Below are 14,901 nucleotides of genomic sequence, written 5' to 3'. Positions count from 1 at the left end.
TCTCACACGTGCTTTTTATCGTGATTACCATGGTGTTTTGAATGACGCGGTAATCGCGGTATAACGCTCCCATTGATTGCAATGTGGCCTCGCAGACATGCACTCGATCGTGACGTTTCTAGCGACCTGATTTTCAAGAGCTATCTGCTCTATTTCACCATGTTTAGAGCAACTCATCACAATGATGAGGTGCGCTAAAACCCACTGGCAGACGTAGGAACCGTGCGCACTTGTGAGAGTGGCCTTAGGAAGAGGCCATCAATAGTTTATAACTGGAAAAACTCTTTGACCTCTTGTCTCCAGCGTATTGACAGCATATCACCCTGTATAAACACAGATACGTGCTGCCGACCATAATGCAACTATATGTGCCTGAAGGATCATACTAATAACCATTTGTACACATGTGCTGATTGCGCCAAATAACTGGAACTTAAACACCAATTCATTTGAAACATTGTTGATTGGCGCTCATTCTTGTCAGAAAATGTGTCAGTGTAAAAGGGACTTTGTTGGGAAGTTGGAAGGATAAGAAATAGAATATTAAAGTATCACTCCTCGATGTCCCACCTTGTCATAGGACTTTGCAAACTGAGCAGTGTTCCCTAGCTAATGGCTTATAATTCACATGTGGATCAAAGACTCCACATTTTCAGATATAGTTGCTTGCTAAGGTACACTTTGGGTTGACCATTAGTGTGAGATGTAAGATTACAGAAACAGTAGTCTGTGTTGGTGTTGCTTGTTATAGCAGTTTGATAGATGAAGTCAGCAGTGTGTATAACATGAAGTGCAGTTCTGACTTCTCACAAATCTAAAGCCGGTAGCTTACATTGCAGAATAACGCATTCATTAGCTCTAAGTAGAAAACTAGATTCAACATTCCGAGATTCATTTTTTTTCTTCTACCTATTTTGTCTGATTCCTTATCAGATCGTTGCCATTGCATGGACAAGTGGGAGTGCACAAGATCATTTACTTAAGTGTTGTGGATGTAATGAAGTGATCATCATCTGGCACACACTGTTATCAGGATTTATCATAGTAGCACAGTATATGTACAGCAGCACTATGTCCTACACAGCATTACTGTATTGTATTAATACAAGGATAATAACGATCTTAGAGCCAGAATTAGGAACGTATTATTAGCTGACTCTAGTTTTAGATGCATATTTCCTGGGCCAAGATCCCTCACTGACTAACTGACTTGCCACTAATTCTCTAACTTCCCAGCGTCGTACAAACATGAAATTCAGCACAAACATACTTGAAGCACTAAATAGGAAAAGTAAAGGGGTCACAACTTGGTTATTCAATGCTAATTGCAAAACTAAGTGCACACCTTTGTTATGTACCTAATCTAATTTTCTAACTTCTCGGTGTTATATAAACTTGAAATGTGGCATGACCATTCCTCAGGTCCTAAATAGGAAAAGCGTAGGGGTCACAACTTAATTATTCAATGCTAAGTTTAAAAGTAAGTGCACCCCTATGTAATGTAACTTCCCAGTGTTGTACAAGCTTGAAATTTGGCACGACCATTCTTTACATCCTAATAGGAAAAGTAAAGGAGTTGCAACTTCAGTCTTCAATTCTAAGTGTGAAAAACTGTGAAAATCTGCAATACATGACATAGTTCTTTTCCCAGAAACCATAAAACCTAAGGAAATCATTTGTATACTGAGGACAATCTAACGCTCCTCAATATGTATATACTGAGGAGAATCTACCTCACCTCTATGTGTATATGCTGAGGAGAATCTACCTTGCCTTTATGTGTATATATACTGGGGAGAATATACTGAAAGGCTGTAACGTACATAAGGAAACAGCCATGGACTGCAGGAATGGAGCATGCCTTTAAGGCTAAGAAGGGGCTGCAACTTCTAGTCTGCTATTAAATTTGAATAAAAACACGTGTTACCTTTAAAGGTAAAAAGTGAGAAGAAAGGGAGGGGGTGGCACATTCTGCGGAGGGACATCAGTACATGCAGTCTGAGGAAAATCTAACGCTCCTCTATGTGCATACATATTTTATTCCTTGGTTCCTCTGAAGTAACCATGACTCTATAAAATTTTCTGCATGAACAACAGGTAAACACCTGTACCAAATTAACTCGGGCAAAGCCGAGTATATTAGCTAGTATAGTAATATAACAGTCTTGGCAGTAGACATCACAGAAGAATTAGACTTGCAGAAGCCCAATTTCAGTGCTGATTTATAATTTCACAGTTATCTCATCAACACTACCACTTTTTACAATGAAGCCAGCCAGGAGATCAAAAGAACACTGTATATCCATTTTCTTAAACCACTAGCACTCTGCTGCTATTGCCATTGGAAGCTGCAGCAGTTGATAAATGTGACATTTGATGGTAGTTATTCAAATGACTAGGGTGTAGGAGCTATCCTTATTTAGTTGCTCTTAGATATGCCTCAAAGATTATGGCTTTGAGTAGGAGACACCCTGCACCTCCTTCCTTCCCTGTGACATCCAAAAGCCCTAAAAGACCTGTAAGGGATTGTAACAAAATCATCTTTTATCACCAATTCATATGATAAGATGATAAAAGTCTGATCAGTGGGGGTCTCACTGCTGAATCCTCCAGCAATCCCAAGAACAAGGGTTCTGTGTCCACCTCTACTTCTAATTGAGGGCTCACTAACTCTCCGCAGTGAGAGAAAGATTAGATGGAACGGAGGTCACGCATCTGCGGCTCTGCTTCTTTCAACTTCAGGGGACTGCCATGCAATTGTACTTGCCTATTTCCATCAGCTCTTTTGAAATTAATGCACGTGCAATTCCTACGCAATTCAATTTCTACATCTCTGTGGGTAGGTACAGCGAGCCTGCTTTGGATAGAAGAAGGGGACATGGGAACCCTGTTCACGGGATCGGTAGAAGTTTCAGCAGTGAGAACCCCATTGATCAGACATTTATCACCTATCTTTTGGATGGGTGATAAAAGTCAATTTTGGGATAACATATTTAATTCTTTTACTGCTGAATACTAAAAACCAAATGGTATGGTTAAATGTGTTTCTTAAGCTGCAAAAATTTATGGACCGACCTCTGATATGCAGAAAGACATTTGGTGACACTATTCATTGTATAGATATTCAGCAGACAGGACAACGGGTATATGAATATTACACATCTAAATAATGCATGATCACCACACTGGAAAATTAGTTATTAATCTTATTAGCATTATATTTTTGGGAAAAATGCATCAAATCAAAATACCAGGGATCTAGTTAAAAGGTTTGTCTGTTCAGAAAAAACCCTTACAGAATGTGATATCCAGGGTAATCAGCTGATTGCGCAGCGTTCAGCTCCCTGAAAACATTTGAGCTGGCCACAGGAAGCCGCAGCCAGCCAGTTATTGTACTAGAATTTTTTTTTTACATGATGACTATTCAAATTAGTGGATGTCCTTGTCATGTCAGGACAGCTCAAGTCCAAGAGAATGGGTGCCAATCATACAGAACATCTATCTTTCTGTTCTGGCTCTTAGAAGGAGGTTGTGAATCGTGGATCCCCCTCTATGATGTTCAAATGCCTAGATAAAGTATATGGACAAAGGTTGCCTTCATTAAACAACTTGTTTAACATTTCAACATTACAGAGAGATGTGATCATATATATATATATATATATATATATATATATATATATATATAGGGCAATCATATTTAAACTATCACTATTGACAAATGTCTAGAGACATCTAATGGCCATAATTGAACCAAATTTGTTAATAATATTGTCCAGGACATACGGAAGTGATCCATGTGAAAAACACTTTCATCTCTGTTAATGTCTGTCTTGAAACAGCATGTACACTGCTTGTCCCTTACAGATTCTTTGTAGACTTCGGAACAGAACAACAGCTGTAGCAACATTTTCTGTTTGTTTTTAAGAGATTGGTTTCCATATTCTTCCAGGTCGGACTCCAAAACTTCCTGCTTCTTCAACTTTTACAACCACCCTTCTCTGTGCATTTGTTGTCACTGTCCTCTTCACATTTGACAAATTTGCCTAAAATCTCTTAGCTCTCTGGATGGTATTATTGCCAAGTTTAGTTCAATTATTCCTAGTAGATGTCTCTCTAAACATCTCTGAATAGGAATACTTTAATTATGATCATCCTGTATTGTAATTAGGCTGGACGTCTACAGAACTAAGACAATCATTGTGTTAGAGCAGTGCTTGATACATTAATTCATAGCGGTAGTATATGCCTTTAAAATTGAGCCATTTTTAAAGAGTATTCAATGCTACAACCACTGTTTCATCCTGTTTGGGGTGTTCTTGAGTTGTATCTACATAACAGACCTTTATTATATGTTAACTATAGCTCTGTTTTGGAGAAGGGCTTATATAACAGTTTATTGTTGTTTTTTTTAAGATACCCGTTGCACAGTAAGAAAGTTTTTGCCTACAAAGTCAAAAGTGTTTATAGCTTTGTCAAGCTTTCCCGGAGCAGGAAATACATGGGTGAGGCACCTTGTAGAGCATGCCACGGGATACTACACCGGAAGCTACTACTTTGATGGAACATTGTACAATAAAGGTATGTGCTGGTATTAATCTATAACTAGCTAAGTTTTCAAATGTGGCAATTATAGATGAGCGAGTATACTCGCTAAAGGCAATTGCTCGAGCGAGCATTGCCTTTAGCGAGTATCTTCCCCACTCGAGACGGAAGGTTCGGGTGTCGGCAGCGGGCAGGGAGCTGTGGGGGAGAGCGGGGCGGAACGGAGGGGAGATCTCTCTCCCCCCGCTCCCTCCTGCTGACAGCCGCTACTCACCGCTCCCCTGCGCCGGCACCCGAACCTTCTGTCTCGAGCGGGGGGAATACTCGCTGAAGGCAATGCTCGCTCGAGCAATTGCCTTTAGCGAGTATACTCGCTCATCTCTAGTGGCAATCACTAATTATTAGCACAGAATGCATCACTTCATCTATTGGTTTGTTACTAACGTGTAACTGTTACCATTTTGTTGGCTTTGACAAATTTAGTTTGTTTTTTCAGGGTTTAAAGGTGAAAAAGATCACTGGAGGAGTGGGCGGACAATATGTGTAAAAACCCATGAAAGTGGCAAGAGAGAGATTGAAATGTATGATTCCTCTATTCTACTGATCCGTAACCCTTATAAAGCCTTGATGGCAGAGTTTAACAGGAAATGTGCAGGTCATCTGGGATATGCAACAGAGAGGCATTGGAAAAGTAAAGGTAAGATATAGATTTAACATTAAAGGCAATTTTTTTTGCAACCAACTTGACTTTATTGGATCAAGAAAAATAAATTAATTAACTTTGCAAAAAGTTTTGCTTAATATTATCTTCTTATTCTGCTTATTTTCTGTCTATAACTCCCATTTAGCCCTATGCATTACCATAGTATATGACTACAAACAAACCCTGTGTAATCTTATCCTGCATTCATACTCACTTACAGCCACTTCCTACTTCTTGCTAACCTACTAAATGTATATCTTAGTATCTATTGTGCGATACAAAAATGATCTAAAACACATAATAAATCTGGTGCAAGGCATGTTTGCCAATTTTTGGCACAAATTGAGCCTGACTTCTGGGCCATTTAGCTTAGTAGCTTTCCCCCATTGTCTATTCATGTAATTAGTCACAGTAAATAAGGCAATTTTACACAAATTTACCTCAAGTCCTGAGTATATACAGTAATATGTGAAACATGAAAACTAACAAAGTACTTGATTTTTATAACCTTAAACATGTCAAAGAATATATGTAGGCACAACACAGTCACATCTATATATATATATAAAGACGAAAGCCTTCACTCGCTGACTCACTGACTCACTGACTCGCCACTAATTCTCCAACTTCCCGATGTCGTAGAAGCATGAAATTTGACACAAGCATAGATTATGTCCAAAATAGGTAAAGTACAGGGGTCTCAACTTGATTATTCAATTCTAGCGCAAAAGAATTAGCGTCCAAATTTTATGTACGGAATCTAATTCTCTCACTTCCCAATGTCATAAAAACTTGAAATTTGGCACGAGCATTGATTATCTCATAAATAGGAATAGGAAAAGTTAATGGGTCCCAACCCGATTATTCAAGACTAAGCACAAAAGAATTTGCGACCCAATTTTATGTACAGAATCTAATTCTCTCACTTCCTGATGCCATAAAAATGTTAAATTTGGCACGAGCATTGATTATCTCATAAATAGGAAAAGTTAATGGGTCCCAACTCGATTATTTAAGGCTAAGCACAAAAGAATTGGCGTCCAAATTTTACGTACAGAATCTAATTCTCTCACTTCCCGATGTCATAGAAACTTGAAGTTTGGCACAGGCATTGATTATGTAATAATTAAGAAAAGTTAATGGGTCTCAACTTGATTATTCAATTCTAAGCGCAAAAGAATTAGCATCCAAATTTTATGTACATAATCTAATTCTCTCACTTCCTGATGTCATAGAAACGTGAAATTTGGCATGAGCATTGATTATTATGTCAAAAATAGGAAAAGTTAATGGGTCCTAACTCGATTATTCAATTCTAAGTGCAAAAGAATTAGCATCCAAATTTTATGTACATAATCTAATTCTCTCACTTCCTGGTGTCATAGAAACTTGAAACTTGGCATGAGCATTGATTATTATGTCAAAAATAGGAAAAGTTAATGGGTCGTAACTCAATTATTCAATTCTAAGCACAAAAGAATTAGTGTCCAAATTTTACATACGGAATGTAATTCTCACTTCCCGATGTCATAGAAACTTGAAATTTGGCACGAGCATTGATTATGTTATAAATAGGAAAAGTTTATGGGTCCCAACTTCATAATTCAATTCTAAGCGCAAAAGAATTAGTGTCCAATCTAATGCTCTCACTTCCTGATGTCATTTTATATAAAGGAAACGTCGCATGGTTACCTCCACGTGGTGTTTCCTGGGTAACGCAAACTATTCACTGTAGGGTTCGAGAAGAAAACTGAAATATAACTTTTAATAAATAATATATTAAAAAGGAACTTGAATCTCAAGTTTCCAAAGGGACACACAAAAAAAAAACATAAACCAGTTGCTTCTTCAGTAGGTAATCCCCACAAGGCTAGTATAATGAGGGATACCGTATCATCTGAAGAGCAGAAAAGAGGGCTCATATCAAGTAAAAGACCATTTTGCGGCTTGGACGATAGTCAGAGGCTACCCTGTAATGAATATAGTGTAACCACTGCCGTTTACTGAAAGGGTCAACCCCACTTATATATTCAAGATTTAGTCAGAGGTTTCCTTGGTCTACTGATGGAGATTTTGATCATGAGTGTGCTTGGGAAGAAAAAAGTTTCACCTCACTAGCACATTTTTTAGAGACCAAACGGAAATTACTCCTAAGAGGAATAACACCCTAGCAGGAGAAAGTGCCTGGGATGTAAATAAATCCCCGTATTGTGCACAATCTAACCAACCAAAAAAGAAAATTAGGGTGGATTCCTTTCAAAAAAGGATGGTATCGGCAGACCAATACTAGCAAAAAAACAGCCTGGGGCTGTAAATAGAGGATAAAGACGTAGCTTTTTTTCAGTAAATTACGCAGTTCAACGCGTTTCTGCCGCAATCAATGCGGCGTCATCAGGAACCTATTTCTTAGCACAGCGTCTAATAGAGTAGTAGCAATATCCTCACTTGCTAGATAGTAGCGCTAGCTAAACTATAGCAAAGGATAGCGATAGGAGAGATAGATGATGCTATCACTAAGAAGGATTCAATATTCCCCCAAAGATTCCCCTTTAAAATAAAAAAGATCAGAGTGGTAGCAGCACCAGCCCTTGTGGTAGGCTGGCGGCTATCGTCCAAGCCGCAAAATACACTATATTCATTACAGGGTAGCCTCTGACTATCGTCCAAGCCGCAAAATGGTCTTTTACTTGATATGAGCCCTCCTTTCTGCTCGTCAGGTGATACGGAATCCCTCATTATACTAGCCTTGTGGGGATTACCTACTGAAGAAGCAACTGGTTTATGTTTTTTTTTTTGTGTGTCCCTTTGGAAACTTGAGATTCAAGTTCCTTTTTAATATATTATTTATTAAAAGTTATATTTTAGTTTTCTTCTCGAACCCTACAGTGAATAGTTTGAACTTATCATCAGGTGTTCGTCCTGCTACAGTGATTTCCTGGGTAACGCAAAGAACCATGCAAAATGGTGAACCTACTTTTTTCCTCAGTATCTCTAAAGTAACCACGACTTCATAAGATTTTCCGTGTGAACACCAGATAAACACCAGTACCAAATTAACTCGGGCGAAGCCGGGTATATCTGCTAGTATCATATATAGAACTAAGGTCTTACACCTCAGTCTCCATCATGGAAGTGGTCTAAAAATCTTTTGTTGCCTCACAAATTAAAATACATTAATCTTCTGACAATTGTAACATTTACAAGGTTACCAAATTTTCATCATATGGTCATATGATCTCAATTCTGACCAACTGAGAAGGTTATAGATTCATTTTCTAGTCTATTTCACATCCTGTGTGATGCTGTTGCATGAATCTATCACCGCAGCTGTATTAACAGGAAGGAAGACACTACTGTCACAGTTACTGATGATGATCACAAAGCTCCTGTCACGTATTACATTGAAAAGTCCTTACTCTGTTACCAACCATTATAGGAAATCCATGAAGTCAAGATGCTCGTGTCTACTCATGTAGATAGTGGTTGGGATTGAATACACGGCACCTTCGTAACATGTCTATTTTGGTATTGCTAAATAATAACATGATAACTATCATTACTGCAATAGATGTCTTCCCTGTCCCTATTCAGGTATATAACATTGTATTAAATGATTAGAATAGAAAACTTTGCATCACAAGTTTATTTATCATATAATATCTGTGTTATATTGATATTGGTTTGAATTGAATTGTTACAATGATCTTTTTGGTTTGAACTTCATTACTTTTAATGAGTAAGCACTCAATACATTTGAGTCAATCAATCACATTTGACTCAAATCAGTCATATGCAAAAGTCAATCAGTGACTTTTGCATACGTTTCAGTGAACCTTCAAAATCAGATTCTTTTCTTGGCCTTTAGTTATTTCATGTTTCCACTAAGTATTAAAAGGGATTGTCTGCACAACCTTTTATAGATGATATGCAGGTGTCATAGATGGTAGTGCCCTGTTTAAGACCCTACTTTATAAAGCAGGGTAGAGAGATGCTAAAAAGAATGGCTCCTACGCAGGGGCTGGCTGGCGAGCTTTTGCCTTGGGGGCAAGCAGAAAACACTAGCCCATAAGTAGCAGCCCATCATTAGAGCCCATTCACACAGGCATATGCAAGTTGTGCCTGAATGCTCGGGCAAAATGCACATTAGACAGCTTACAAACACAAGTCTGTGTGCTATCCAAGCCCTGCAGGCAGTGGGCCATTGCATGTCCTGTTCTGGTCAATGATATTGACCACAATAGGACATGCTGCAATATTTTTCGCATGGATCATTCGTTCTTGTGAAAACTTGCACTTGTAAATATCCTCATAGGCTACAATGGGTCGAGGAATAGGGGCCTACTAGGTCAAAGGACAGGGGGGCAAGCGCCCACCCGTGCAGGGCAGCCAATGCATATTTTGGAACGCCCCTTCCCAGTCCTAAAACTCAGGCTTTTAAAACGGGTTAAATTAATCAATAAATACACGCACACTAGCTGCAGTCTTTGTCTACTTGATGTGACTACTTCCCTTCTCCCACCTCCCCATAGCTCACTTACTGGGAGAAGACTAGAGCCAGGGTGAGTGTATTTGTTGATGAATTTAACCATTTCTTCTGGCCTGAGTCTTAAGAGTGGGGATGGGCAGCCTCAAACATGCATTGCAGGTCCAGCCTGGGGTGCACATGTCAGCCCCCTTTCCCCAGGCAAGCCTAATCCTGCTCCAGTTGGCTAAATATGGTTACATGGTTGCCCATTTATTTGAATGAAAACCATGTACAAATGTGGCGACCATTATCTTGACTTGAATTTAATTAAGGACTCCAATTTCTAATGATATAAAAATGATACTTTCTCGAGCCATCCAGTAAAAAAGTACATATAAGCATATATGTTTTTTTTTTAAATGGGGAAGCCTTTTGGTGACGGAAGGCCAATATGTGGTATTTGTAAGAGGCATCCATCATAGCCAGCCAGTAAAAGTATGTATACGTTAAATGTATTCTGTTTTTTACATGGCAGTCTTTGTTAATGGATAATTGACAGATGGTATCCTTAAATAAATGTACCTTTTTTTTCAACTTTGCACGATACATGTTAGGATATTTATTTTCCTCATTTTTATATAACACATACATATTCCACAGTACTGTACACAGATAAGGTTGAGTTAATGGCCAAGTTAAGTAAGGAAACACCTATAGGGAGCAACAGCACAACTGTTTAGAGGGGTTAGAGTAGCCACACCTGCGCTCACCAGCCAGGTTTGTCTGTGTAAATTTTTTTATATAGTTTTGGGCCGTCTGTGTCCAAAACTATATAAAATCAATATGGTTGTCATGGCAATGGACTGCCACTTTGCCACTTCCGCACCACAGCGCTTGACAGATGACATCAACGGGCCAGAAGACACAGTAAATATATTATGGTTCCACCCACTGCCACTAATGTAATCAGTACTCGGAAAATCTCTTTAATTTTACAGTCATATAAACTAATATTAATATATAACAATATACAAAAAAAAACTAATAGTGAAAATATTTCTAAACCTGAATTTTTTGTTTTTATTTAGAATGGCCAGAATTTGTTAACAGCTATGCATCATGGTGGGCTTCACATGCTCTGGATTGGCTTCAGTATGGCAAGAAACTTCTTGTTGTTAACTATGAAGACTTAAAGAAAGATCTTATTGAAAAGCTTAAGGAAATGGTGTCCTTTCTCAATGTTCCAGTAAATGAGGATCGTCTCCTTTGTGTGGAGAACAACAAAGATGGGAATTTTAAACGAGTAGGCTCACGTCAGACAGTCATGGATCCATTTACTCAAGACATGAAGAATACAATAGATGGATACATCAGGACGGTAGATAAAGCACTTAAGGCCAGAAACTTTACAGGCTTACCAGAGGAATATATGCCAAGATGATATCTGGAAAACAAGCAGTCTTTTGAGTTTATAAGACTTTATACACTACTGACAGCTGTGAAATCTCTCTACTGTTCTAAGCACTTCTAAGAAACTCAATGTTGAAATAGAAACAGAGTAAAGAAGAGTTGAGAGCTGGCAGAAAACCAAGGCTGAAGCTATTAGCATCGTTCCACTGTATGTACTGTATGTTCCTCCACTGTACTGATGGCTGGGAGATGTACACTGTGTTTTCTGGACCTGGTTCCTTTGTTGATGTGTGCTGCCTTTTAGCAATACCTTTCAGGAGTAGTTTCAAATGTTGCAGAGCCAGAACCTGCAGTATGTCAGAATTTCCTTCTGTACAAAAATGAATAAAGGTTGGGAGCAAAAAAAGGGCATATTTTCATTAAAACATAGCTTGTGTTTTTTTTTATTCCAAGGCACGTAAAATTGAGTTGGGGGGTGCGGGGGGGGGGGGGGGGGGTGTCACAGATGAGAAGTGGAGTAACATGTTATACTTTTATCAGCAGAGAGTTAGGCAGATATTTGTTATTCAGCCGTGTAAGGCAGAAGAAACCAACAAGTAATACAGAATCTGAAAAAAAATGGAAAACAACAAACTATAAGTATAAATTATTTACACAAGCCCAGAATAAAAGAGCATATATAGAAATACGTTGTATGAAGGAGCTAAGAAAGCACTGTTGTAAGACCGCAGAACAGGCATTTCAAAGAAAAATAGGTGATACGGAACAGATGGAAGACTGGTAATTTTTGATAAACAATGTGGTCAAGAGAAAATAAGAGATACAAGGAGAAGAACATGGGGCAGATTTACTAATCCTGATAATAGGCTGTAAAGTTAGACCAGGCTGTTTAAAAATGTGGCAAACGTATTACAGTGTCCAATGGGAGAGTTAGGAGGTGACAGGAAGATAGTATCTAAATAAAGATGTTCTATTCTCTGGATTGCGGGTATTGTATTCAGGAGGTTATGCAATTTGTAATAGAAGTCATAGAAATGATTTGAGATCTCAGAGGTGTGGAATATTTCTATGTCTTGGTTCCCGCTAGTACTGAAATGGAGGCACTATTTCATAGTTGTTTAACTAAAAATGTGTGGGCTTTATTGCCTCCTTTATAGTATTTTTGTCTGATATAAAATAGTAATTTTTCTATGTGCTCTCTGGTTTTCACTAAGCATCTCAAAGTAGAGAAAAGGGGATGCATTATCCTCATATCTAAGCAGTGAGATCATGTTTGCATTGAGCAGTATCTTTCGTTACATAACTGCTATTCACCTTGATTGACTTACCACAAAGCAGGAAACTAATCCTAAACGAGAAATATGAGTACAGTTGTGCACACGAGAAGTCAGTGGGCATTTGAGTAAAAACTCATTGAGTCTCCAGTCGTAGTTCTCCTTTTCTGAGCATTTTGATGAGCTATCCTCAGGATACGTCATTAGTAGTTGATCGACAGGGGTCTGCCACTCTGGATTCCTGCTGATCCTGCGACCCATTGTCAGTGCTGGCGAAGTCGGACATTTGCATTGGTGGTTAGAGCCAGAAGTTTAACCCCTTGAGTGGCGGGTTTCCTACCACCCTGTCGTGCCCACCAGGGCAGGTTTTTTAAAATGGTCTAATCATTGAATTTCAACTAATTTTGCAGTTGCGTCTCAAGAGCCATAACTTTTTCATTTTTCCATTGACATGGCCATATAAGGGCTTGTTTTTTGCGGGACAAGTTGTGATTTTTTTAAACAGGGGGGAGGAAAAAAAGAAATGGGGAAAAAAGAAAAAAGGGGCCATGTCATTAAGGGGTTAAATAATGTATTAACTTCCTTCTCTGGGTCATTACGACGCACACGGATACCACATGTGTGATTGTATTTTTGATGTTTTACAAAGTAAAGGGAGACAAGTGTTTTTTTTATTTTTTTAATAATTTTTTTACTTTTTTTTAAAAAAAATGTAAAAAAAAAATTTTTTTTTTGTCCCTTTAGGGGACTTCCACAGGGACCCATCAGGACCCCTGATCACATTCCAGGGGTCCGATGGTGACAGCCCTTTACATGCTGCAGTGACAGCCCTTTACATGCTGCAGTCACATAGACTGCAGCATGTAAAGGGTTAACACAGCAGAGATCGGAGGTTTTCTCTGATCTCTGCTGTAAGAGCTGGTACCTAGCTGTCCTCTGACAGCTAACAACCAGCTCTCCCTGCCACAGAGACCATCGGCTTGCTTCTGACAAGCCGATGGTCTCTATGGCAACCTGTAAACAAAGCAGGACATTGCCGACATGTCGGCAATATCTTCTGCTGGTTTTTCAAAGCCCTTGCACTGCTCTGTGTGGGTCTGTGCAGGCAGAGCACACTGTCACAGCTTGTGGCATTGTGCTCTGCAGCTCCCATAGTGATACATAGCCCGGAAATCTTCCGGGCTATGTTGCTATGAGCAGTGGAGCTCGTCACGGAACTTTTCCGGGCGTGCCACTCAAGGGGTTAATAGAAGGCTTCACACCCATTGAAATCAATGGGAGCTACACCTTCTATTACACTTCCAACTTTGATCGCAATGAGGAAAAGCAGTTGGTGGCTGCTTTGGGTCTGCATTTAGTGCCTCTGAGTACCATGTGGAATCTTCCTTGAACCTCATTGCCACGCCAACCTACTGAGTATCTGCATATGGAGCCATTGCTGTAGATACAACTGTGGCTTTCGATGGCACTGGACTGGAGCTCCACTCAAATGTGTCTGTTCACATCAGTTTCCCGGGAGCGCCTTGGTTATATCCATGCATGATGAAATTTTGCCCTCAGCAACTCTACAGCCACATACTGTTTTAACGTTGTTGGGGGGTACATTTAAAAACTACCTTTTCATGTCTGGAAAACAATAAAGGAAACTTGGAGATCGAGATCCTATGTGGTGGAAGTCCCTTGGCAATTGCTCCTTTTGCCTTCCTTAACCTTGTTTTCCAGTGATCTGTGCTATCAGTTACTGACTTTTATTCTCCACTTCTATCATGCAGAACATGTCACTCCTAAAAACTTGGGCCCTATAGACTACTTGGTCATATAGCTGGTGCTATGCCTGGTTCGATTCTCCTTAAAATAAAAAATGCAAATTTGGCTTTAGTTACAAAAACTTAAAATCAAAAACATCTATCAATAAAACCGGTTCATTGGGAGCTGGAGGTGTCATACTGTATCTTGGAACACCCTTGGGACTTACAATATGTTGGTATTATGTAAATGATGCATAATAAATTTTGTATCATGTAAGCACTATATTTTCTCAAGAGTAATGCTTTATACCAATTGTTTAATCACAATTTAATCTATTTAAATTTATGTAGATTTATTCACTACTGGAAACTTAAAAACATCACAGCACAGGTTATGAGGTTAATGTTGTAGATATGCAATTCTTCACAATTCCTACTTTAGCTTCTAAAAGTTCACTTATCTTTATTTGACAGTACGTACTTAAGAGGTATGTGCATCCCCGTTACATGCTGCTTTATGCTGTAACACCATTCCACTGTGAACGCTCACAAGGTACTTACATTTTATACAATGCTTATCAATGATTATTAAGTGCCTGTGATAATCAAATTACGGAACACCATGTAACTGTTTAGAAATCCACCTGGGAATTTCTCTCATAGATACTTCATATAATGAACGACAATTAAAGGACATAATACATGATTCATGGCAAAAATATTGTGAAAACCGATAGTATCATTGCTGATGCCTAA

At 38.8% G+C, this 14,901-nt stretch overlaps 1 protein-coding gene across 1 annotated transcript in view; it reads left to right on the top strand.

Annotated features, from left to right (window-relative positions):
• Positions 1 to 11,542, top strand: part of WSCD1 (WSC domain containing 1) — a 253,925-nt gene extending 242,383 nt beyond the window's left edge. The window contains exons 7-9 of the mRNA XM_066599620.1: positions 4,417 to 4,581; positions 5,042 to 5,242; positions 10,802 to 11,542. Of these exons, the coding sequence (XP_066455717.1) occupies positions 4,417 to 4,581; positions 5,042 to 5,242; positions 10,802 to 11,154 (719 nt within the window). The 3' untranslated portion in view covers positions 11,155 to 11,542. The remainder of the gene's footprint in view (positions 1 to 4,416; positions 4,582 to 5,041; positions 5,243 to 10,801) is intronic.
• The last annotated feature ends 3,359 nt before the right edge of the window (positions 11,543 to 14,901 follow it).

Source organism: Eleutherodactylus coqui, chromosome 4 (genome assembly GCF_035609145.1).
Source record: "Eleutherodactylus coqui strain aEleCoq1 chromosome 4, aEleCoq1.hap1, whole genome shotgun sequence".
In the NCBI taxonomy this organism is placed as follows: domain Eukaryota; kingdom Metazoa; phylum Chordata; class Amphibia; order Anura; family Eleutherodactylidae; genus Eleutherodactylus; species Eleutherodactylus coqui.
This window is presented reverse-complemented; position numbering and strand designations above follow the sequence as displayed.